Below are 23,053 nucleotides of genomic sequence, written 5' to 3'. Positions count from 1 at the left end.
CCCCATGGTGCCATATCTAAACTAGGCCCTGGAAGGGAAGATGAAGTGTTTTTAACTTTTAAACAGATTTAATTTTTTAGAACACTTTCAGGTTTATGGGAAAATTGTGCAGAGTCAAGTTTCCACGTGAGTCCCCACACAATTTGCCCTATTGCCATCTTGCTTTAGCGTGGTACTTTAAAATTTTTTTTTAGAATTATTTTATTCGACCTTATTATTTATTTTATTTTAATTTGACCAGAGAGAGACAGAGTGAGAGAAAGGGGAAGAGAGAGAAAGCAAGCCGCCAGGTCTGGGACTCGAACCAGGGTTGGCCATATGGGAGTCCAGCGCCCTTAACCACCGTGCCACCTGCTGGCCCCTAGCATGGTACATTTTTTACAACTCACTGACCAGTACTGATATATATAACTAAAGTTTATGGACACGCCAGGGCTTGCTTTTTGTGTCTTGTGGTTCTGTGGGCTTTGACACATGTGTGATGTCACGTGTCCACCATGATAGTTTCATGGAGTGGCTTCGCTGTCCCAGAAAGGCCCGTTCGCCCCACCCCATCCCCAGCACCCAGAAACCACTGATCTTTTTACTCTCTGCACAGTTTCCCCTTTGCTAGAATGTCATGTAAGTGGAATCGTATGGCATAAGCCTTTTCAGACTGGTCTTTCACCTAGCAGTTACATTTAAGCCGTTAAGCCTTCCTCCATGGCTGTTCATGTCTGATAGCTCACTTCGTTGATGACCGATGTGGTGCTGTTGGACGGAGGTGCTGCAGTTCACCTGCTGAAGTACATTTGGGTGGTTCCCAAGACCGGCAGTGAAGACTAAAGCTGCCGTTAACATTTGCGTGTGGACATGCTTTGCGTGAACTAAGTTTTCAGCCCATTGCGAAGTACTCCGGAGTGCACCTGCTGGCTTAAATGGCAAGTCTGCGTCTAACTGTGAGGAGCCGCCAGCTGTCCTCCAGAGAGGCTGTGCCATTTGTGTTCTCGGCAACGGATGAGATTTCTGTTGCTCTGCATCCTCTTCAGCATATAGTAGGATCAATATTTTGGATTTTAGCCATTTTAATAGGTGTCGTTTATTGTTTAATATGTAACTTGCTAATGCTGCATGATTTTAGGCATCTCTTCATGATGTCTTCTCTCTTCAGACCTTTTGCCCATTTTTAAGTTGGATTTGCTTTCTTATTGTTGCGTTTTAGAATTCTTTGTTTATTTTAGATACAAATCCTTTACCAGATGTCTATTTTCCAACTTTTTTTGTTTTGTTTTCTAAAATGTTCTTCACAGAGCAGATTTTTTTTTTTTTTTTTTTTTGAGAGGTTTTTGCTATAGGGCGCATGTGCTCGCCAGAAAGACATCTCGAGACAGAGAAATAGAAAGTGAGAAATCACTCCCCAGGGTGGATTGCCACACCACAATCCTTTCTCCTCCATTCTCCTCTTGGGATCTTGGGCACGCACGCACACGCACCCGGCATGAGTTCAAGCCACCAGGTCCGGGACTCGAACCGCGGTCGACTACATGGGAGTCCAGTGACATAGCCATTACACTAACTGCTGGTCCCAACAGAGCAGAATTTGAATGAAGTCCAGCTTACACATTTTTCTTTCAAGGATCATACTTTGGGTGTTTCTAAAGCATCGAAGCCCACTTTTCTCCCTAGACAGCAGCGGTGTCACACAGTGTGCACGTACCAACCACGCTGAGTCGTGCTCAGTGTCCAGGTGTGTGGGCCACTGCGAGTTGCTGTTGTGAGAGGTATAAGGTCTGTCTAGGTATTTTGCACGTAGGTGTCCATTTGTTCTGGAAGCACTGTTTGTTGAAGACTGTCCTTTCTCCACTCAGCTGCCTTTGTCTTTTGCCGAGCGTCAGCTGACCACCTTTCGTGTAGGTCCACTTGTGGGCCTTCTGTCTGTCCCAGCTGCTTACTTACCCAGCCTGCACCAGCACCATCCTGCTTTCACTCCCGGGTCTCGTAGTGAGTCTTGACGCTGGAAGTGGCAGTTCTCGGACGTGGCTCTCCAGTACTGCGCCGGCTCCTGGGGGTTTGGTCCGTCTGTGTGGCTTGTCGAGTCGGTTAGTTGGTGTCTGTACCATCGTGTTGGGCTTTTGACTGGAATCGTGTTGAAGCTGGAGCAGATCGGGAAGCAGCCGCTTCATACGTTGAGCCTTTCTGTCCGTGAACGTGGCCTGCTGCCTCATTTGTTCAGGTCTTTGATTTCCTTCTTTAGCGTTTGGTAGTTTTTCTCCTATGCATTTATCTTGTGTTAGATTTTTATGTAAGTGTTTCAATTTTTGTGTACAATGATAGGTTGTGTTTTTAATTTCAAATTCCAGTTGTTCACTGATGATCTCTGAGAAAGTGATCGACCTTCGCACATTGACTCGTATGCCATGACCTTACTAGAATTACTTATTATCCTCATGGGTGTTTATTGTTTTACTCTTAATAAAACACGACAGTGAATTAGCATCTCCTTGTTGAAGAATTTATCATTTTCACTTTATTTTACTTTTTTCTTGCAGGGAATGTCTTGGGAAGCACGAGGTGAGTTGTAGGCACGTTTTTAAAGCAAGGTTTGTAATCTATACTGGAGTGACTTGGAAGAGCAGAGTCAAAGCGTCACTCAGTGCTACCGAGGGTGCAGGGGTCTGTCCGCTCATTTAGAAACTACAGTGCCTTTATTTGAGAATGAGTCTGTGCCCATGTGCTCATTGGAGAACCCTTGTACAGGACTTTCCATTTAGAAGTAGGATTTTGGCTTCTTGCCCTCCAGGACAGGAGAGCTTTTTGGTAGGCTACGTTGGCTGTGATGGTAGTTACTATGATTGGGCTGGCCCTGTAGCTCCTGAGTGAGCTGTCTGCACTGGGAGCCGTGCTCTGCAGGGATGACCACGTTCGAGTCCGGCCCTGCTGGCTCAGGAGACACACAGGATGGTGCATATGCCCGCCTAGAGCCGGACAGGTGAGACCCGGAGCAGGAAGGCAAGCGTGCTGCAGACCCCCCAGTAGAGGGCGCTGCTTCTCACACATGCTCTCCCTCTCTGATGAGCGTGTGTACCCTTTGCCAATCAAAAAAGAAATCATCGCTATTAATGAAAACGCATTCAGCCATTGTTAAACGTGTTCTCAAATGATAGCAGAGTTATTTTGGAAACGTAGATCTGAAAGGTTTGTGTGCACGCTGCTGACTCTATTTTCCTCTAAGGTGAGCCCGCTGCCGTGCCACGCCGCCCGGCCCTACTCCTGCAGGAGGGCTTGCGGACGCACCTTGGGCTGCCAGAACCACACGTGCATGAAGGAGTGCCACAGGGTAACCGAGGCCGACGGCGATGCGGGCAGGAACAAGGTAACCTCTGGTCGGGTGCGTGTGTGCTGACGGGGTGCTCGAACGGTTTTTTTCAGTAACTATACAATAAACACGTTCTCCATTTTCCTTTAGCATCTTCCTCTTTCTTGCCCTCATCCCTCCTTCCTTGCCCTTCTTGAGACACTGACTTTGGCTCCAAGTTCTCTGCGGTGTGACGCTCACACGCAGGGTGCAGTTCTGTAATAAAAACCAGTTCTGTCCTTCCTAGAGAGAGGGTGCCGATATCCCCTCCTCTCCCCCCATTTGCATATCTGAGGTTAGTCTAGAGCATTTGCTCTTCCCTGTTTCGCTGGTTTCAAACCTGACACATTGGTAGGTGATGTTTATCATGTAAGTACATCAGTCACCAGTCTTTTGCTAGGAACTGAAGAGTAGTGAAGTTCACTAAAGGTATTTAGCAAGCATTTGAAAAGCCAACTAACTATTCAGAGATGAGATCTGTAAAAATTGTATTTTACAAGGAAAAACAAATGTAATTAGCCAAATTTTAAATAATATTAAACTTTATTTTTAAAATGTTTGTTTCTGGGGAACCAGCAGTTAGCATAATGGCTATGTCGCTGGACTCCCACGTAGTCGACCGCGGTTCGTGTCCCAGACCCAGTGGCTTAAAACTCACGCCGGGCGCGTGTGTGTGCGTGCCCAAGATCCCGAGAGGAGAATGGAGGAGAAGGGATTGCGGCGTGACCATCCCCCCTGGGGGGTGATTTCTCGCTTTCTGTCTCTATGTCTCTCTCTGTCTGTCTGGCGAGCGCATGCGCCCTACAGTGAAAATCTCTCAAAAAAAAAAAAAAGTTTGTTTCTGCACTTATAGTCTATGGGGACTTGTCATAATATCAGCAGGTATCTTAATGGTGAGACAGAAATCCCCCCCAGAGGGCATGTGTGCTCACCAGAAATAGAGAGACAGAGGGGGGGGAAGCGAGAAATTTCCCCCAAGAGGCATGGCCACTCCACAATGCCTTCTTTATTCACCTCTTGGGATTTTGGACATGCATGCACACATGTCTGGCATGATTTTCAAGCACCAGGTCCAGGACTCAAACCATGCAGCTGTCAATATGGGAGTCCAACACCTTAAGCATCTTGCCACCTGCTGGCCCCAAGCCAGAAATATTAAGCTTTATTTTATTTTTTTTGAGAGGTTTTTGCTATAAGGCACGTGCGCTTGCCAGACAGACAGAGAGAGACAGAGAGATAGAAAGCGAGAAATCACCCCCCAGGGGGGATGGCCACGCCGCAATCCCTTCTCCATTCTCCTCTCGGGATCTTGAGCACACACACACATGCGCCCGGCGTGAGTTTAAGCCACCGGGTCCGGGACACGAACCGCAGTCGACTACATGGGAGTCCAGCGACATAGCCATTATGCTAACTGCTGGTCCCAAGCTTTACTTTATTGATTAATACTAGATTCATAGATATTTAGATTATTGATATGAATTACGTTATTGGAAATTTCATTTGCGTTGTTAGTTTTGGTTTTGTTTTCGTCTGATTTGGAAACAGATGCACGACAGTAAAGCCAAAGTAGCAATGTTGTTCACGTGTGCACGTTTATATGACTGTGCCGCTGTCGTTTCTTCATTCACGCCTTGATTCTCAATAAAAACACTCGAAGTAAAACGAAGGAGATATTGGAATTAAGACTCAAACTAACAAATTGTGGTAACTAGTCAAAACCCACTTTAGTTGGGGTGCAGCTGCTCGTGGCTTTCTTCCTCTGGATTTCTAGATGATCAGACAAATCAGGAAAATCTCACCTTGAACGCTGATACGACTGCTAAGGGAGATATTGTGGGCTACCCCACTAGTGCTTCCTGTGTTAAACTTCTTACATAAGCAGCTGAGCGCTGTATCAAGTACTTGGCAGCCAGACTTGCTGTTTTCTAATGAGGATAGTCTTCCCTGGAACATAGACTTTGACTCTGAAAGTGATCCAGAAAACGAATTTTGCAAACAAAGGTTCAGTGAATTTTCTTTCCTTTATTCCCCATGGCTGGAAAGAGCCTCAGTCCTCAACTGTAGTTCTCGGCTTGCAGAGCCTGAATGTCGCCATGTGGCCTGTCCGCGAGCACACAGGACCTCAGAAGTACCGTCCTCGGGCTCCTAGATCCCAGCCTAGGTGCTGCTCTGCCCGTCCTTCATGTAGGTTATTGCAGGTGGACCGCGGGGCCAGGCAGGGCAAGCGACCTCGACCACCTGTGCCAGCTCCGCTGTCTGTGTGTTTGCGGTTCACCGCGTCTCCCTCCTGAGTCTCCCGTCTCAGTGCTGCCACGTTTTTACCCGGTTGCGCGAGTCCAGGACAGGGACTGCGCGCGGTTTCTTTCTCATGTTCGGTTCTCGTCTCAGCTGATCCGGTTAGGGTTGTCTTCAAATCAGACCCCGCGTCTGACCGTTTCTCATCACCTCCCACCAGCATCCCCGCCTGAGCCACCATCACTGTCCCCTAGATCTCTGCAGTGTTTTCTCATCAGCTTTTCTCCTCCCACTTGTTTTACTTGGGCAGCCAGATTCACTCATCCTTTTTCAGTGTATGTGCACTCACTGGAAAGAAAGAGACAGAGACAGAGAGAGAGGGAAAGTAAGAGATCACCTTCTAGAGGGGAGTGGCCATGCTGCACCCTTCTCCTCCATTCTCCCGTCAGGGTTTGGGGCATGCACTTCGATGTACCCTGCATGCTTTGTAAGTCACTTGGGCCAGGACTCGAGCCACAGAGTTGGACATGTGGGATCTAGCACCTTAACTGCCATGACACCTGCTGGCCCACCAGACTCGTTTTAAAAAACATAAATCAGATCGTCTTCTGCTCAGCACCCTTTCATAGTTTTCTGTCACCCTCGGGTTGGGACTCCAAGGCCATATGACGGCCTGTGTGTCTCTGCCGGGACCCAGCCTCTCCTACGTCTCACCTGCACACCACTCCGTGCGGCCCCTTCCACATCCCACAGTGCCTCACTCCCACACCTGCTCCGGCCGCACAGCCCTCTCACGCTCCTCCCTGGACTCTCCATCCTGGGGCTCTCATTAGCTGGGTCTCTGTTCAAGCCTGACCTCTATCGGAAGGTGGCTTTTTGTTGCTGCCATCACTCTCTCGTCCTGCTTTGTGTCTTCCTCCAGACACTTCTGGAGACAGCACGACATTCTTTTTTATTTTTTGGAGAGGTTTTTGCTATAGGGCGCGTGCACTCACCAGAAAGACAGAGACAGAGAGACAGAAAGTGAGAAATCACCTCCAGGGGGGATGGCCACGCCTCAATCCCTTCTCCTCCATTCTCCTCTCAGGATCTTAGGCACGCATGCACATGCACCCGGCGTGAGTTTAAGTCACCAGGTCCAGGACTCAAACCACGGTCGACTAAGTGGGAGTCCAGCGACATAGCCATTACACTAACTGCTGGTCCCGACATTCTTCACCTCTGTGCTTAAATGTCTGAGTTCCAGGATCTGTCTCATTTGTCCCCAGTGTCTGGAACAAGGCTTAGCATGTAAATACTGAATACATATTTGGGGAAAAATGAATATACTGTAAAATATTTTGAAAATGAGTATTATTTATAGAGGAATATTTTTATTATTTAAAACACTTCATTGTCAATCCCAGATATCCAAAAATAGCTTAGAATTTTGATAATTCTTATAATCCTGAGTGTACTTAGGAATGATGTGAAAATTGCTCACCTTTGAGATCTGATGTCCACGTCTGTAGCTCTCTGGCTTTTTTTGCCTCAGATATGACATGTAAAACAATATCCTGCAGTGAAAACTCTGGCCTTCTTTGGTAGATTCCGACGCTAGGTACATTATTAACTCAGCAGAGCGGAAAGAGCTACCTTGTTTAAGCTACATTGAAATGTTTATTTGTCTGTGTAACTTCACCTCAGGGGTGCACACTGAAAAATAAACTACTGGTCATTGTCCTTTTTTCATTCTATGTGTGTTTCTCTCTTTTTAAACAACAACAACAAAAACATTTTTTTTAAGGTTTTTTGCTATAGGGCACGTGGACTTGCCAGAGAGAGACAGTGAGAGGGAGAGGAAGTCACCTCCCTGGAGAGGTGGCCACACTGCAGTCCCTTCTCCGTCCTCCTCTCGGGATTTTGGGCACGCACATGTACCCGCCATGATTTTCGAGCCAGTGGCCTGGGGCTGGAACCACGGTTGGCCGTGTGGGCGTCCAGCGCCTTAAGCGCCTCTTCACCCGCTAGCTGCAGTGAGTGTCTGTGCCGAGACCGGGCAGGTATCTCCAGGATGCGCGTGCTTGGAGTTCTTACTTGTGTGTAGCGGTGTGTGGATGTCTGTAGCGGGACAGTGCCCGGGCGTGTCGGTAGGAGTGAACCGATGGTGTTTTCTGCACACTTTTGTCCGCTACTGACTGTACTTCGGAAGTGTGCTGTGTGTTTCCTGCAAGCAAGTTCCTCTTACACGTGAGCCAGTTCGATTTTTGAGGTTTGTAGGCACAGAAATCTGCACGGATGTTGCTTAGGCTAGAGACTTTGCTCTTCCTCATCTCGTATACTCTTCAGATGAACGAGAGCTTTACACCCTTTACTGCATTTATCAGCTGCGTCTCTCAGAGCCGTGCGGGTGCTCTATTTTAACTAGAGAGGTGCGTTCCTAACTTTACCACGTGGGAATGTTAGACATCTGCCCTTCCGTGATTCCTCCCCTTGCTGTTTTCCAGGCCGGCCCAGAATGCCTTCGCTGTGAAGAAGGGTGCTCCAAACCACGGCCGCTGGGCTGTCCTCACCCGTGTGTCCTGCCCTGTCACCCTGGGGAATGCCCCCCTTGCGTGCAGATGCTCAGAATCAAGTGTCACTGCAAGATCACGAGTCTCTACGTGGAATGCAGGCAAGTGGACGGAGAGAGCCTTGTTTTACCAAGATTATTTGAATCGATCACTTTTTATAATTCAGAGTCCTTTATATTAATAGTATACTTTATGGGATGTTTTCACTTGTTCCCCTTAGACTCTAAAGGCTTGAACTTTTCCAGGAAAGACCTAGAAGGAAGCAATACAGAGCACTCTGCCTTCTAGATCTACCTCCCTGTATTTGACCAAGGAAATTCTGTTTTCCCATTTAGAGATTCTGTGTAAAATAAGTTCAGTCAACGGTTGTCTGGTTCTTTTCTATTTTTCTTCCCCAATTATTTTCTTAGGTTTCAATTTTCTGATTCCTCGTGGTATATTGAAGGTCCCCTACTATAGCATCTGGTAATTTGCTAGGAGGACTCACAAGATTTAGCATGTAATCACAGTCACAGCTGAGTTTACAGCATGCAGAGCACAGTCAGCAAAGGAAACAGGTCTGTGGGGTGAAGTCAAGGAGAAGCGGGCTCCAGCTTCCCACGGAGGCACTCGGAGGTCGCAGCCGCCCAAGCACTGGCTGGGACAGCACTGGTCACGTGCCGCCCGTCAGAGACGTGCATGCAGACTGGGCGTGCAGGCTTGACTGGAGGCACGTCATGCAGGCGGTCTCTGCCTGGCACACGCCGAGGCCCCAGGCTCCCAGAAGGAAGGCAGCCGTCCAGCATAAGCCATTTGGTTTGCACAGTCTGGGCAGGTGAGCCATTACTACCGGGAATGGTGGGAGCCCTTCCCAGACCCCCGTTCCCAGGTACTGCAGAGGGCCGGTCTTGTCAGGAGCTCTTTCAGAAGAGAGCAGGCAGGCCTGCTAGGTTCACTCTCTTGGTTTTTTTTTTTTTTTTAAGAATTATTTAGTTTTAATTATTATTATTATTTTAAATTTTGCTCTAGGACACGTGAGAGAGAGAGATAGAGAAAGTGAGAGCGTGAGAGAGAGGCAGCAGGCAGCCGGGGAGGTGCAGCTCCGTACCCGCACCACCTGCCGGCCCGGCCGACTCCCCGGTGCGAGTAGGACTTGGTACCCTCACTGCTTCCCTGAGGGGACTCGGCTCAGTCGGGGAGATTGTCTTCCAGTTTTCTTTTCTCCCCCTTCCTTTGAGGATAGAGTAAGGGGATTTTCATAAGCTGAGATGTTCTGGTTATTATTTTATGTTAACTCCCTGTCATAGTTTTTTGTAGGTGTTAATTATCTATTTTTGTGGACAGAACGAGTGGTTTTTCAGTTTTGAAATTTTTATTTTACTAGAGGGCATGTGTGCTTGCCTGAGACAGGGAGAGCAAAAGCGAGGGCGCACCTTATGGGGGATGGTCACGCTGCACACCCTTTGCCACTCCTCCCGGGACCTCGGGCGTGCTTGTCACGGCTTGTCAAGGTGCCAGGTCTGGGACTTGAACCACGCAGCCAGCCGTGTGAGACCCATCTGCCTTAACCATCACGCCACCAGCTAGCCCAGGTTGTGCACTGTTTACAAGATTTTTAGTTTATAAACACTCCTTTATGTCAGTTTAGCAAAGTGCAGTTTTTTAGAATAGCTTTTTAGGGTGACTTTGAGAAAGTGGGTTATCTGTCCTTCCTTTCTTTTGGTTTTCTTTGGTTTTGCAAGATCCTCCATTTCCTTCCTTTTGCCGGGTCTCCAAAGGGCGCCTTTTCCCCCCTTACCAGAGTGCTGCTTTCCCAAGACTGCTTACGTCTGCCGTCCTTTAAAAAGCCCGCTTCCTTCCGCTAGCGCCCTGCGAGGCCTCGCTCAGCATTTGCTCACAGAGGTGGACTCGCCCCTGCCACGTGGCTCAGCAGTCCCCTCTGTGCTTCCTGCTCCGTGTCTCCACGCCTCCCCCGGCTCTCTCGGGGGCTTGCCCTGGGAGAAATAGCTCTGCCAGGGCAGGTGTGTAGAAGTCTCTGCTTCTGCTGAGTCGGACTCGAGGGGCTTTATTTGTCGGCTTTATGGTTTTGGGTGGCGTGTAGTATTTTTGAATTGAGGCGATGTCCATTACCTCAGCATTCCAAAACCTTTTTTCTTTTCTTAAATATATATTAAAATGTATGTTTTTATATAAAATTTTTATCTTAGTATTTACTCTAATAATTCCATTTTCTTTCCATTCAGTGAATTGTTTTATTTTTCATCTTTTCCTTTTAGTTCTTTTCTGCTTCCGGGTAGATTTCTCTTATAGGAATTGCATATAAAGATACAGACTTTGGGGCCAGCTGATGGTGTAGTGGTTCCATCACTGGACTCCCATGTGGCCGACTACAGTTTGAGTCCTGGGCCCAGTGACTTGAAAATCACACAGACATGTATGTGTGTATGCCCAAGATCCCAGAAGGAGAATGGAGGAAGAGGGATAGCTGTGGCCATCCCCCCGGGGAAGTGATTTCTCAGTTTCCCTCTCTCTCTCTGTCTCTCTCTGGGAACACACACACTCTATGGCAAAAACCTGTTTAAAAAAAGATACAGACCTTGAAAAGCTAAGTTATTCCTAGTTAATAGGAATAAATTCTAATTAATAAATGGAGTAGAATAGGAACCAGCAGATAGCATAATGATTACGTCACTGGACTCCCATGGGGTCGACTGCGGTTCGAGTCCTGAGGAGAAGGAATTGCAGTGGGGCCATCCCCCATAGGGAGTGATTTCCCGCTTTCTGTCTCTTCTGTCTCTCCGGTGAGCACATGCGCTCTCTTATATATATGTATATATATATATATAAATAAATAAAACTTAAGTAGAATAAAAAGAACAAAAAGATAGTAACTTTTTTTGAGAGAGAGATTTTTGCTATAGGGTGTGTGGGCTCACCAGGGAGACAGAAGAGAGAGAAAGGGAGAAATCACTGCCCAGGGGGATGGCCACACTGCAGTCCCTTCTCTTCGCTTCTCTTCTTGGGATCTTGGGCACATAAGCACATGTGCCCGACATGAGTTTCAAGCTGCCTGATCCAGGCCACAAACTGCAGCTTGCCTGTGGGCGTCCAGCGGCGAAACCCATGTGCCACCTGTCGGCCCTGGTATTAGCTATCAAATGGAGAAGGGAAATACCGTACTAGTAAGAATCAAAAATATGCAACAATTATTAATAGTTAACAGAAAGACTTGTGTTATTACTGTAATAAATAAAACTGCCAAGAAAGCTAAAAATGTTAGAGTACATTTATAGCCAATTTACTGTGAAAATTTAAGATAAAAATCCATATAAAATGAAGTTAAAATTTGAGTGTGTTAATTAATTAATTTATTTAGATTTTTGCCATAGGGAGAATGCTCTTGCCAGAAAGAGACAGAGAAAGAAAAAGAAGAGGGAAAGTGAGAAGTCATCCCCCTGGGGGATGGCCATGGTGAAATCCCTTCTCTTCCATTCTCCTGTGTGAGATTTTGGGCATCCCTGCACACGTGCCTGGGGTGTTTTTCAAACTGCAGGGGATTGCAGCCTGGCTATCACTTCTTGGGGGCTGATTTCTCACTTTCTAACCAGGACTCAAACTGTGGAGTCAGCCATGTGGGACCCAGCACCTTAACCGCTGTGCCATCTGCTCGCCCAAGTTTGAGCTCATTTTCACATAAAAAGCATTTGAAATTGATTCACGGTTGTTTCATGATACGCACTTTCTGTGAACTTTTCCAGCACACGCTCAGCCCTCCCCATGGTTTTTATTAACGTCAGGGAGGCCGAGCTCACGCCCCGCTGTGGTCATTAGGCTTGGCGAGGAGGACTGGGACAAGAAAGGAGAAGGGAGAGGAGGACGGAGGGCGTGGAGAGGAGAGGAGTGAGATGCGGGCACGCAGGGAGTTTCGGGTATCGCCCGTTACTCGGCTGGTATCTTTAGGTTTCTTTCCAGTTATCTGTTAGAAAGTGGGTTTATTCCCTGCTGCTCTGTGCCTTTTTTTCTGATTACCCACTGAGTCAGATATAAAAGCACAGGCTGATCTCAAGTGAATGAATTTCTAATGTTTAAACAGATAACTGAGCTTTTTAAAATAAGCTTATCAGATGACCCACCGAGAAGCCTGAATCCCTCGGTTTGAAGTCCCGGATTAAGCACAGTGTTCGGTGTTTACGTCGGGGACGAGCATGGTCGTCAATGACGGTGACTGATCTGTAGGGCAAGCTGGAGGGAGGACGTGTGGAGACAGGCCAGGCCCAGCGGGTGCTCCGCGTGTCCTGCGCTTCGCACACCCATGGCCCGTGTGCACACGTGACGGTGAGCGTGGCTAAAGGGATGCATGGTTCAAGGTATCAGGATAGTTATGTGATTTGAAGAAAATCGTCACAGAGAAATAATTGAAATGTTCCTCAGAAAATGAAATAAGATAACTTTGTGGGTATTTTCAAAGTTGTGAATTATGTTTAGAAAGAAAATGCTTCAACGTGGGCTTTGTTTGGATTGAATGTCATTAAAACTTTCTCTCCTGTTTTTAGGAAAATAACCACAGCTGATGTAAATGAAAAGAACCTTCTCAGTTGTTGTAAAAATCAGTGCCCCAAAGAGGTAACCTTTCACAGAACCTTTCGAGATGTGTTTTCTGGGCATCGAATCTGTCAGATTATCCTCATTTTGGTTGAGTCATCTTATTTTAGGTTTTCCTGCTGGCTCTAGCTGGGAGAGAGGACTGATGTCCGTCAACATGTAACACACATGGTTACTGCATATCTCTCTATGAAATCCGGTGATATCAGGACTGGGGATGACTCTTTGAAAAAAAGATTTTAAAGGAAGCAATGTTAAAGTTACCTTACATCATTTATATAATAAAGTATTGATCTAGTGCTTCTCCCAAATGTGATTCAGACTTAAAATATAAATAGACCGAGAACTGTGGTGAAGGGCACATAGACATAATTACACCGTAGGCTATTAAGAAAAATAGTGTGTGTGTACACGCGTGCGTGGGCGTGTACGGGCGTGCATGTGTGTGTGTGCTTCTGCAGTGGGAGAGCTTGGGAGGACAGACCTTCACCTCCACCGCACTGCAGAGGTGACAGCTTTGCAGAGACCTCTGAACATTTGCACTGTGGTCTTTGGTGCTGGTACCATCACTGAATCTTTAATGTTTACTGTAGTTTTTAGTATAAAGCAATCCTATATAAAGTTTTGTATTCTTACTAAAAGTATCAAAGGTAGTTTGATGGGCCAGCCCTGTAGCACAGAGGGTAAATGTTGTGTGAAGGAAGTGGGATCCCACATGGCTGACCCTGGTTCGAATCCTGGCCCAGGGATTTGAACAATGCTGTGTGCGTGTCCAGGGCTCTGACGGGAAGGAGGTGTGGAGGACAGGCTGTGGGGTGACCAGGCCCCGTTGGGGGTGCTTTCTCATTCTAGTGTGGACATAAGGCCTCTGGTAATTACCCAAAACAAGTAGTTTGGAAAAATAATTTAGAATGAAAGGTAAAACCACTTCCTAGTGATTTGTCCTGGCGGTAATTTCAGAAACTGAAGTAGGAGGTCCACAGTTGGCCGATCAGAAGGGAGGATGCTCCTTCTTCTGTTATTGGGAGTGGAATGGTGACAATTATTTGATTCGGGTAGACATTCATGAAGGAATCCTTTGACTGACAGAGGTTTTAAATAGCACCTCTTTAAGTTCTTTGTCTTTATTCACTTAGCCAGCATTTCTTATTCTATTTAATCAGGAAGAGATAACAGCTAAGTCTTAAATAATATTAGTCTTTCATTAAATGTAAGATGAGCCCATGCATAGTATGCCCTTTTGCTAACAATATTTCCATTTAACTTTGGATCACTTTTTATGGATTTCTGTTTATTTTAAGGACTGTTGGAAATTGAACCTGAGGGTTTTAAAATTTATGTGAACTTATAAAGAAGGAGACCATTCAAGCATTAAATGATTTTTAAAAATAATCCCATAAGTGAAACTAGTACTGTGGGATATCTCTAATTTAATTATCTGCATTTTTCAAATCCTGAATTTTTCCTTGTTAAAATAAATTTGCCTCTATCCCAGTTTGGATTCCAGGAACGAGTAGTTGAGAATGTTTCATTTTTAATCGGACTCAGTAATGTGGTAAAGACTGACAGGTAGCAGCAGGTCATCTAAGGCGGGCTGGCTGGTTTGTAACTCAGCTCTGCCTTAGCCGTGATTACGTGGGGGCACTTGGCGGGGCTAGACGAAGCGTACTGTTCGTTTAAAAATGTGTTACGTGTTTTCGTTATTTCGGATTCTAGGACATCCTGGAGCCTCTGGCATTGTCAGGGTCTCCTCGGGCTTTCCAGAATCACATGTCTGTACACTGGGAGCAGCCCCAGTGGCGACCACAGCTGGGAACACCTGGGAGCGGGCAGGTGCATCGTTCTGAGGTTGGGAGAACACGTCCGGGCTCGCGGCCTTGAGCTGTGGTCCCCACCCCTACTAGCAAACGATTTCATCTCTTTGTAACTCACATTTTCATATTTTAGATACAGTGAGGATAATACATTTGGCACAAAGTGGTTAGACCTAATTCTAAGTGAAATAATAAGAAATGAAGAACAAGTATGTCCCCACCTAGCTGGTCCTGAATGTCTATGCCGTGTGGTGGAGACTAGAGGACTTGGGAGCATGGGAACGGGGACAGTGGTGGTGGGTGCTGGCGAGGCCTGGGGAGAGTATACGTGTGTGTGTGTGTGGGGGGGAGTGTTCATTAGAAAATTTACAGTGGGCTCAAGAACACATGTCAACGAGTGCTACGGGATGGTCTATCACGGCAGAGTGAAAATGTGGTTAATTTAATAAATATTTTAAAGGCTAGTAGAGCTGTTAACAGATATGCACAGTTAACGTTCAGTGCTGATAAGACGGGTTTGGCTTATTTTTTATTTGACTGTTGTGCACTGTACACATGCCTAGAAAAGCCTTCTGTAGCCCACAGGGATATGCATCAATCTTAGATACACTAGAAATCATAATTAAAGTGTACACATAATATGGGGACAAAAGTTCCCGTTTCGGAGGCCCATTAAGTATTAAATGATAATGTGTGAAGGTTGTAGTCTGTAGGAAGTTCTGTATTTGTGATAGCGACAGTGATTATGGCTGGGTATTTATCCGCAAACAATACTGCCTTGCAAGCTCTTCATAATTCTTCAAAAGAGGGCTTTGTTTTTTATTATTGGGATTAAAATAGAGTATTTTATCCAGATGGTACTGGTTACTGGTTAGCCATTTGATGTGACTTACTAAGGGCTGGCAGAATGACGTCAAAGCCTGAGGACAATGGGAAACCCACTGAGTGCAAAAGGAGGGCTTCTCATCTCTGCATGAACACTAAGATTTGATGCTGAAAAACGACTTGTTTCTTTGCTGTGAACTCTAATGAAGACATAGTCATTACATCTGATGCAGTCTAATCAGCTTTCTCTGTGACTACGTTTTAGTTTTTTCAGAATATAATCTGGCTTTCAAGATAATGCAAACTTGCACAGCTAATGGAAATGGTCCTGTGATTTGATTTTTTAAAAAGAAGTAATTGGTTTAATTTTATTTGTTATTATTATTCTTAAATTTTGCTACAGGACATGTGTGCTCGGCAGAGAGAGGGAAAGTGAGAAAGCAAGCTCCCTGGTCTGGGACTTGAACCACAGTTAGCCTGGGGGGAAGCCAGTGTGCTAACCACCACACCATCTGCTGGCCCTGTGATGTGATATTTTTAACAATAAAATACCACATTTATTAAAAGTTAAGTACTTATTCAATATATATGTGTATAGTTTAACATGTGTTTATAATTTAATAAATGGTTAAAAAGTGAATATCATCTAATTCCACTCCAGTTCAAAAATAAGGCATTACTGGCCTCTCAGAATTCTATCAAGGCCCCTGTCTGACTGCAGATCCCTTCTTTCTCTTTTGATTGTTTTTAATTTGACAGAGGATGCGTGGCTTGCCAGAGAGGGACAGACAGAGATTAAGTGAGAAAGCAGCTCTTACAGGCCCTGGTCGCACCACAGTCCCTCCCCCTCCATCCCCCTCCTCTCGGGACTTGGGGCACACACGCACATGCACCCGTGTCATGTTTCTCAAGCTGCCAGGTCCAGGACTGAAATGACAAGTTCAGCCATTTGGGATCGAGGCACCTTTTTTAAAAAAATTATTTTATTTTAAATTTATTTATTTACATTAATTCACCATACATCATTATAGTATACAAAATGAGATTTTTCTATCCAGAATACACTATATATTGGCTCAGTCAAGGATATTACCATTCGTGTTATCATCAACAACTAATTTTCCATTTCTCGTTTCTTGTATATTATATGTTTTGATCCCCCCACACCCTCCCTCTCACCCTCTGCCATCTCCCACCCTCCTCCCACACCGACTCTGGTGCCTACGGTTGCTTTCCATGCCTTTGTTTCCCCCACACTTCATTGATTCACAAAAGATCTTAACTACTCTAAACACTTTCAGTAGCAAGCACAGCTGATATATACATATCCATGAACACATCTGACTTTAGGGATAAACCTCAGTGAGTAGAATGAACATTCTATAAAGTAGCATCTAGCTAGGCCTATATAGGTTACTACAGTTATTAAAATGTATTTTTTAATACATTTTTTAATTTAAAGAAAAATCGTTTGGGGACCAGCAGTTAGCATAATGGCTGTGTCACTGGACTTCCATGTAGTTGACCACGGTTCGAGTCCCAGACCTGGTGGCTTAAACTCACTCTGGGTGCATGTGCATGCGTGCCCAAGATACCAAGAGGAGAATGGAGGAGAAGGGATTGCAGTGTGGCCATCCCCCCCTGGGGGGTGATTTCTTGCTTTCTGTCTCTCTGTCTCTGTCTTTCTGGCAAGCACATGCACCCTACAGCAAAAAAAGAAAACTTGTTTTAGCTTTAATAGATCAAAATAAAAAATGTTAAGTTTGCTCAAGACTTAAAGGAAAGAGGTAGGATTCTGTTCAAACAGTAGGTAGATGAACCTATCAGCAGTTCAAGAGAAGACAAAAATCCTTCAATCTGGAACACAAAGCACAGAAGAAAATCGGTGATGTTTTAGTTAAAAGTCATAAAATTCTATTTCACCAGTTTAGCCTCATGTAATTAATCTCTCTTCTGTTGAATTTGAGTGTTACTGCCGTCTGATCTTTCCGTTTAAATTCTGGAAATTAGCATTCAACGTCATTATTGATCTTCCCAGACTTGTCCCTCCCGTTAGGCTGGCCCTTCTCTTGGTTGTTTCTTGTACTCCTATTTCTGTGTGTCCGACTGTAGTTTTCCTGGTAGAGCACTCCCTTCAGCACTTCTTGGAGAGCTGGTCTGGGTTTGGTAAATTCTTTCAGGTTTTATTTATCTGAGAATGTTTTTGTGTTTTCTTCCCATATGAAGGATAATCTTGCTGAGTATAGTATTCTTGGTTGAAATTGTTTTTCACTTACCACTGAATATATTTTCCCATTCTTTCCTCACTTGCAATGTTTCCAAAGAAAGGTCCCACATTAGCCGTATGGGATATCCTTTGAAAGTAACTTGATGTTTCTCTCTTGCCAATTTTAGTATCTTGCCTCTGTCTGTGGCTTTTGTCATTCTGGCTATGGTGTGCCTTGGGGACCATCTTTCTTGGGTTGATTCTATGTGGGGTCCTTTGTATTTCTTGGGTCTAGATATTTGAATACCTCTCTCTAGGTCTGGAAAGTTTTCTTCCAGGATTTAATGGAATACATTATCAATGCCCGTATTAGTTTCTTCACCTTCTGGGATACCAGTGATCCATATGTTTGGACACTTAATGGTATCTAGTATTACTCATGTATTATTCTCAATTTGGGGGGTTATTTTCTCAGTCTTTTGGGTGACTTATTCTAGGTCAGAGGTTCTCTCTTCTACATCTGAGACTCGACCTTCCGCATGATCTAATCTGCTTCAATACTTTCAGCGGAGGTTCTGATTTCCCGTATTACAGCCTTCCTCTCTAACGGTTCTGTTTGATTCTTCTTTATGATGTGTATCTCCTCTTTCAGATCGTGCAGAAACTTCCTCACCTCCTGGAACTCGTCTCTTCTTCTGCATCTTCTGGAGTTGGTTGTCTCTGCTCCTGCATCTCTGTTAGCTTTGTCATGATGAGTATTCTAAGTCCGTTACCTGGCATTTCCGCGAGCTCCCTCGTGCTGTCTGTGCAGGATGAAGGTTCTTTCCCCTTGAGGGAGAGAGATTTTCTTGGCTTCTCATACTTCTTATGCCTCTGCCGTGGCTGGCCATCTGATGGATGATACAATTTTTCCTAATTTTTGGAGTCAAATCCGAGTGTTCAGAGGCGTGCCGGAGAGGTGGTCTGCAGTCTCTCCGCGGTTCTGTTTTTCTCCATTTGTGCAGCAGATTCTGTGGAATTGAGGATTACTCTGACCCTCGATAGATCTTGGGGTCAGGAGGGTGAAGTCCGGGCAGAAAATCTTCAGTTGTCCCAGTCCCTGAAAGGGGCTGCTCAGAGCTCAAATGTAGGTGGCTTGTGATCGGCCTGTCTGGATCTTGGGATCGAGACACCTTCACCACTCCATGCGGGCCCTCTGCTGTCACTCTCCACCTTTTATAGTCATTTTTTCCTTGCCTTTTATTAACACTTTTTACTACCAGTTTGCGTACTTACAAACAATATTGTTTGCTAGTTTCATATTAAAAGTTCAAAGTATGTACTTTTGGCATTTACTTTTATCTGTTTATTTCCTTCTGCGGTCGGATCTGCTCCGTCACTGTCCTTCTGCCTGAATCCTTCAGCTGGGGACTGCAGGCCACCGCCGTACCTGGCCGGTTTGTTTTGCCTTGACCGGATCTTGCTGCATTTCCCAGGGCAGCCTTGAATTGGCAATCCTCTCGCCTCAGCCTCAAGTTGCTGAATCACAGGCACACACCACCTTTAGGGTGGCTCAGGACTCGAACCTGGACCTCCCGCACAGTCTTAGAGCCACTGTCCTTTTTTTTTTTTTTTTAAAGAGATATTTTTGCTATAGGGCATGTGCACTTGCTGGAGAGACAGAGAGAGAGAAAGCTAGAAGTCACCCCCTGGGGGGACAGCCATGCTTCAGTCCCTTCTCCTCCATTCTCCTCTTGGGATCTTGGGCACACACATGTGCCTGGCGTGAGTTTAAGCCACCGGGTCCAGGACTCAAACTGCGGTTAACTGCGTGGGAGTCCAGTGACATCCCCATTATGCCATCTGCTGGTCCCCCAATCACTGTGGTTACATGTGACTGTCATGCATGTCTTCTGTGTGTGAGCACCCTGTAGCCTGTTGGTTCTGCTGTGGGTGACGTTCCCGGAGCGAGTGACTCTCAGCACACTGCCTCGAACAGCCCCGCTGTGTGTCCTGGTGTGTGTATCCCAGTTTCTCGGGCAAGTGCAGGGTTTGCAGGGATGTGTGATCCAACTTTAACAGATAACATCAACTTCTGAAATTGCCATGCCAGTTTATAATCAGTAACATGTTTAATTATGAACAATCACCCGGAAGTGTGCCGACTCTTAGTGTATAAACTGCTGTTTCACATCCTCATAAGACTGGGTATTCTCAAAATTCTTTATTTTTGCCTTTTTTTTTTTTTGCAGTGTGTGATTTTATTTTGCAATTTCTTGATTACTAGTGAATAGAATACCTTTTTTTTAAAAAAAATTTTTAATTGAGACTAGCAGTTGGTGTAATGCCTATGTTGCTGAAGTCCCATGTAGCCGACTGCGGTTCGAGTCCCAGACCCGGTGGCTTAAACTCAGGCCAGGTACATGTGCGTGCCCAAGATCCCGAGAGGAGAATGGAGGAAAAGGGATTGCGCCGTGGCCATCCCTCCTGGGGGGGTGATTTCTCACTTTCTTTCTTTCTCTGTCTTTCTGGCAAGTGCACACATCCAATAGCAAAAACCTCTCCAAAAAAATTTTTAATTTAATTATTATTTTAAATTTGCTATAGAGTATGTGCACTCAACACAGAGAAAGTGAGAAAGGAAGCACCAGGTCTAGGGCTTGAACTGTGGTCAGCCACGTGGGAGTCAGTATCTTTAACCACTATGCTACCTGCTGGCCCCAAGTGGAACGCCTTTTTAAGATAGCGGCGTTGTCTGTGCCTGGGGGATGTGTGTTAGCTGCCAGCTCTGTGTTCTGGTGAGTTCCGGCTCTCGTTGCACGCTATAGAACCAGTTTTGACTAACTCAGCAGAAAGACGCGCTTGGCTGTTCTTGGGGAGTAGCTCACAGATTCCGAAGGAGAGGCCTCGCGGCCAAGCTCTGGAAGGGGCAGGAAGGACCTGGACAGCTCTGAGGGGCTTGGCAGCCCCGACTTTTGTGAGCTCTGTTGAGAGAACACCATCTCTCCCCTTCAAGTTTTCAGACTCCCAGGAGAGAGAGTGTCGGGCCCCCGTGCACCCAGGACCTCCCCTGCACAGGGTGCAGACGCATAGCCATGGCTGGGGCGCCGCCATCCCCGTGTCTGTGCTCTCCGACTTCTGCTGGCTCTGGGTGTGGAAGTGCAGGTGGATTCATGGAGGGGTAGTTCAATGCGGTGGCAGGGTCAAAGGAAGGGTTTACAGAAGCCAGGAGGCCTGGCCACAGAAACGGGAGACTTTGAAACGTGGGTGAGGTTGTAAACCCTGAGTGCAGGCCTTTCGAGGGGCAGAGATCCCATGTCAAGACCTGGGATGTTTCACCTTTCACCCCTCCAGCTCAGTGAGGAGACAGGAGGCCGATGTCCGCGGAGACCACTCTCCCGCCTGCTGCCGTGTGCTCTCGCTCGGCTTCCTCTGTGGATTCCGTGTGCTTCCCTGTTTATGTGCCACTTTAGAATTGTTGACGTGAAGGCGAAGTAGAATGGGTACTCACTTTTAGAGAAGGCGAGATGTAGTTTCCCAGAATGTAAGGAAGGGGCAGAGGACGTAAGACACGCCTGCCATGCTCTGGGGGAAGCGAGGCATGACGGGACAGACGCCCGGTGTCTGCCTGCCCCTCGCAGTCAGGCTAGCGGCTGGGCAGAAGGGAAGGTCATTCTGCAGTTGTGGAATAAAAAGGTTTGAAACAAGTATCACGAGGCACAGGTTTGTTTTTGTTTTTGTTTTTTTTTTAAGAGAGATTTTTGTTATGGGATGCATGCTCTTGCCAGAGAGACAGAAAGACAGAATGTGAGAAATCACCTCCAGGGGGATGGCCATGCTGTAGTCCCCTCTCTTCCATATGCTCCTCCTGGGATTTGGGGCATGCACGCACAGGCGTCTGGAGTGAGCTTTAAGCCGCCGGGTCTGGGACTCAACTCCATGGGAATCCAGTGAAGTGACCGTAACACTGTCTGCTGGTCCTCCAAGGCACAGATAATTGATAATGAGTAAATGCAGACATTCCGCAGCTCTCAGCGTTCAGTATCTGCTGGAGGGAAAACAAAACCACAGTGGGCCGGGACAGCTAATGCAGAGCTTCTCGACGTTCTCTGCCATTGGGAGGATGAGTAGTGCAGCGTGCGGTGTGAGACTGAGTGCAGTCGAGTACAGGGCCCCAGCTAGAACTCCAGGAGCAGGAGACCTGGCTGCACGCAGAGAGAAGCGGCCCACCGGGAAAGGGTCTAGAGCTTGCTTGCTTGCTTTCTTTCCTCCCTCCCTCCCTCCTTCCCTCTCTCCTTCCTTCCTTCCTTCCTTCCTTCCTTCCTTCCTTTCTTTCTTTCTTTCTTTCTTTCTTTCTTTATCTTTATTCCTTTCTTAACATTTACTTATTATCTATTGTGGTTTTCAAGCCACTGGGTCCTGGACTCGAACTGGCCAGCTACGTGTGAGTCCAGAGCCTTAACTACCGCACTGCCCACTGGCCTGGATTCTGGATTTCTTAACTTGGGTAGACTGTAGTTTAGATCAATCTAGTGAGCTGTTGGGATTAGAAACTGGAGAATTTAAGTAGTTATTGAGGGTCCGTGACGTTCTTGTGTCTTAGGAGGTCTGAGATGGGAGGCACAAAGCAATGTAAGATGATTGCTGTTAACTATTTAGTGACTTTTATTATCGTGGCTGAGTGGATTGGGCACATTCCTCCCCACAGCAGCTTCCTGAAGTACTGTTACTCGTCCTCCAGTTTCCAATGTGAAGCAAAGAAACTCAGGAGACTTACCAAAGGTCCCACGGCTACTAAACAGGACTCGAACCATGGTCGGCCATGTGGGAGTCCAGTGTCTTTAACCACCATGCCACCAAATCTGTAATGCAGTTTCAGGTAGACTTACTTTGGAATTGAACCACTAACCAATTTTGTATCTTATTTATATTATCGTTAGACAGAAATATATGAAATAATTTTTTTCAGTAAAATAGAAAACAGTTTTCTGAGAAGTATTTACGATCAGTTCAAGACAGTCCCAGTAACGTCACAGCAGTGTAAACATAGATTTATTATAGACACAGGCAGACTCCTGTTAGGCTCCGATGGTGGTATAAACAATGTCTTGAAGTGTGGGTAAGATTTTAGGAGAAAGCTTGGCCGGGGTAGGAATATAAAAGAATCAAAGGTGGGGAGCAGGTGAACAGCGGGGTTGCAGCGTGGTGGCCAGGACAAGTGTGTTGGAGGAAAAGGCTGCACGCTTGTGACACACACAGTGGCTTAAGGACAAGGACGTTTTCTTCGTCCGTACCAGCTCAGGACAGAAGGCGGTCGCCGTGTCCATCCAGACACCCGAGTGGGCCAATGCGGTCAGCGTCGTCGTCTTTCACTCTGTTCTCATTATCGCTCCAGATCTCGTCACTTCCAGCCACGGGCGGGGAGGACACGGAGCTACACTCTTGAAATGCTTTAAGCACGAATCGCGCACACGTACTGACAGTCCTTGGCAGGGGCTCGGGCACAGGGCCGCGGCAGCCACCG

The 23,053-nt window shown here is 46.3% G+C and overlaps 1 protein-coding gene across 1 annotated transcript in view; it reads left to right on the top strand.

The window, feature by feature from the left end:
* NFXL1 (nuclear transcription factor, X-box binding like 1) overlaps window positions 1-23,053 on the top strand; it is a gene marked incomplete in the record, with an annotated part of 64,845 nt that overhangs the window by 31,624 nt on the left and 10,168 nt on the right. The window contains 5 exon segments of the mRNA XM_027775593.1: window positions 2,529-2,550; window positions 3,212-3,352; window positions 8,059-8,225; window positions 12,657-12,833; window positions 22,827-22,881. Of these exon segments, the coding sequence (XP_027631394.1) occupies window positions 2,529-2,550; window positions 3,212-3,352; window positions 8,059-8,225; window positions 12,657-12,833; window positions 22,827-22,881 (562 nt within the window).

This window comes from Tupaia chinensis, unplaced genomic scaffold (assembly GCF_000334495.1).
Source record: "Tupaia chinensis unplaced genomic scaffold, TupChi_1.0 Scaffold000054_1, whole genome shotgun sequence".
Lineage (NCBI taxonomy): Eukaryota > Metazoa > Chordata > Mammalia > Scandentia > Tupaiidae > Tupaia > Tupaia belangeri.
This window is presented reverse-complemented; position numbering and strand designations above follow the sequence as displayed.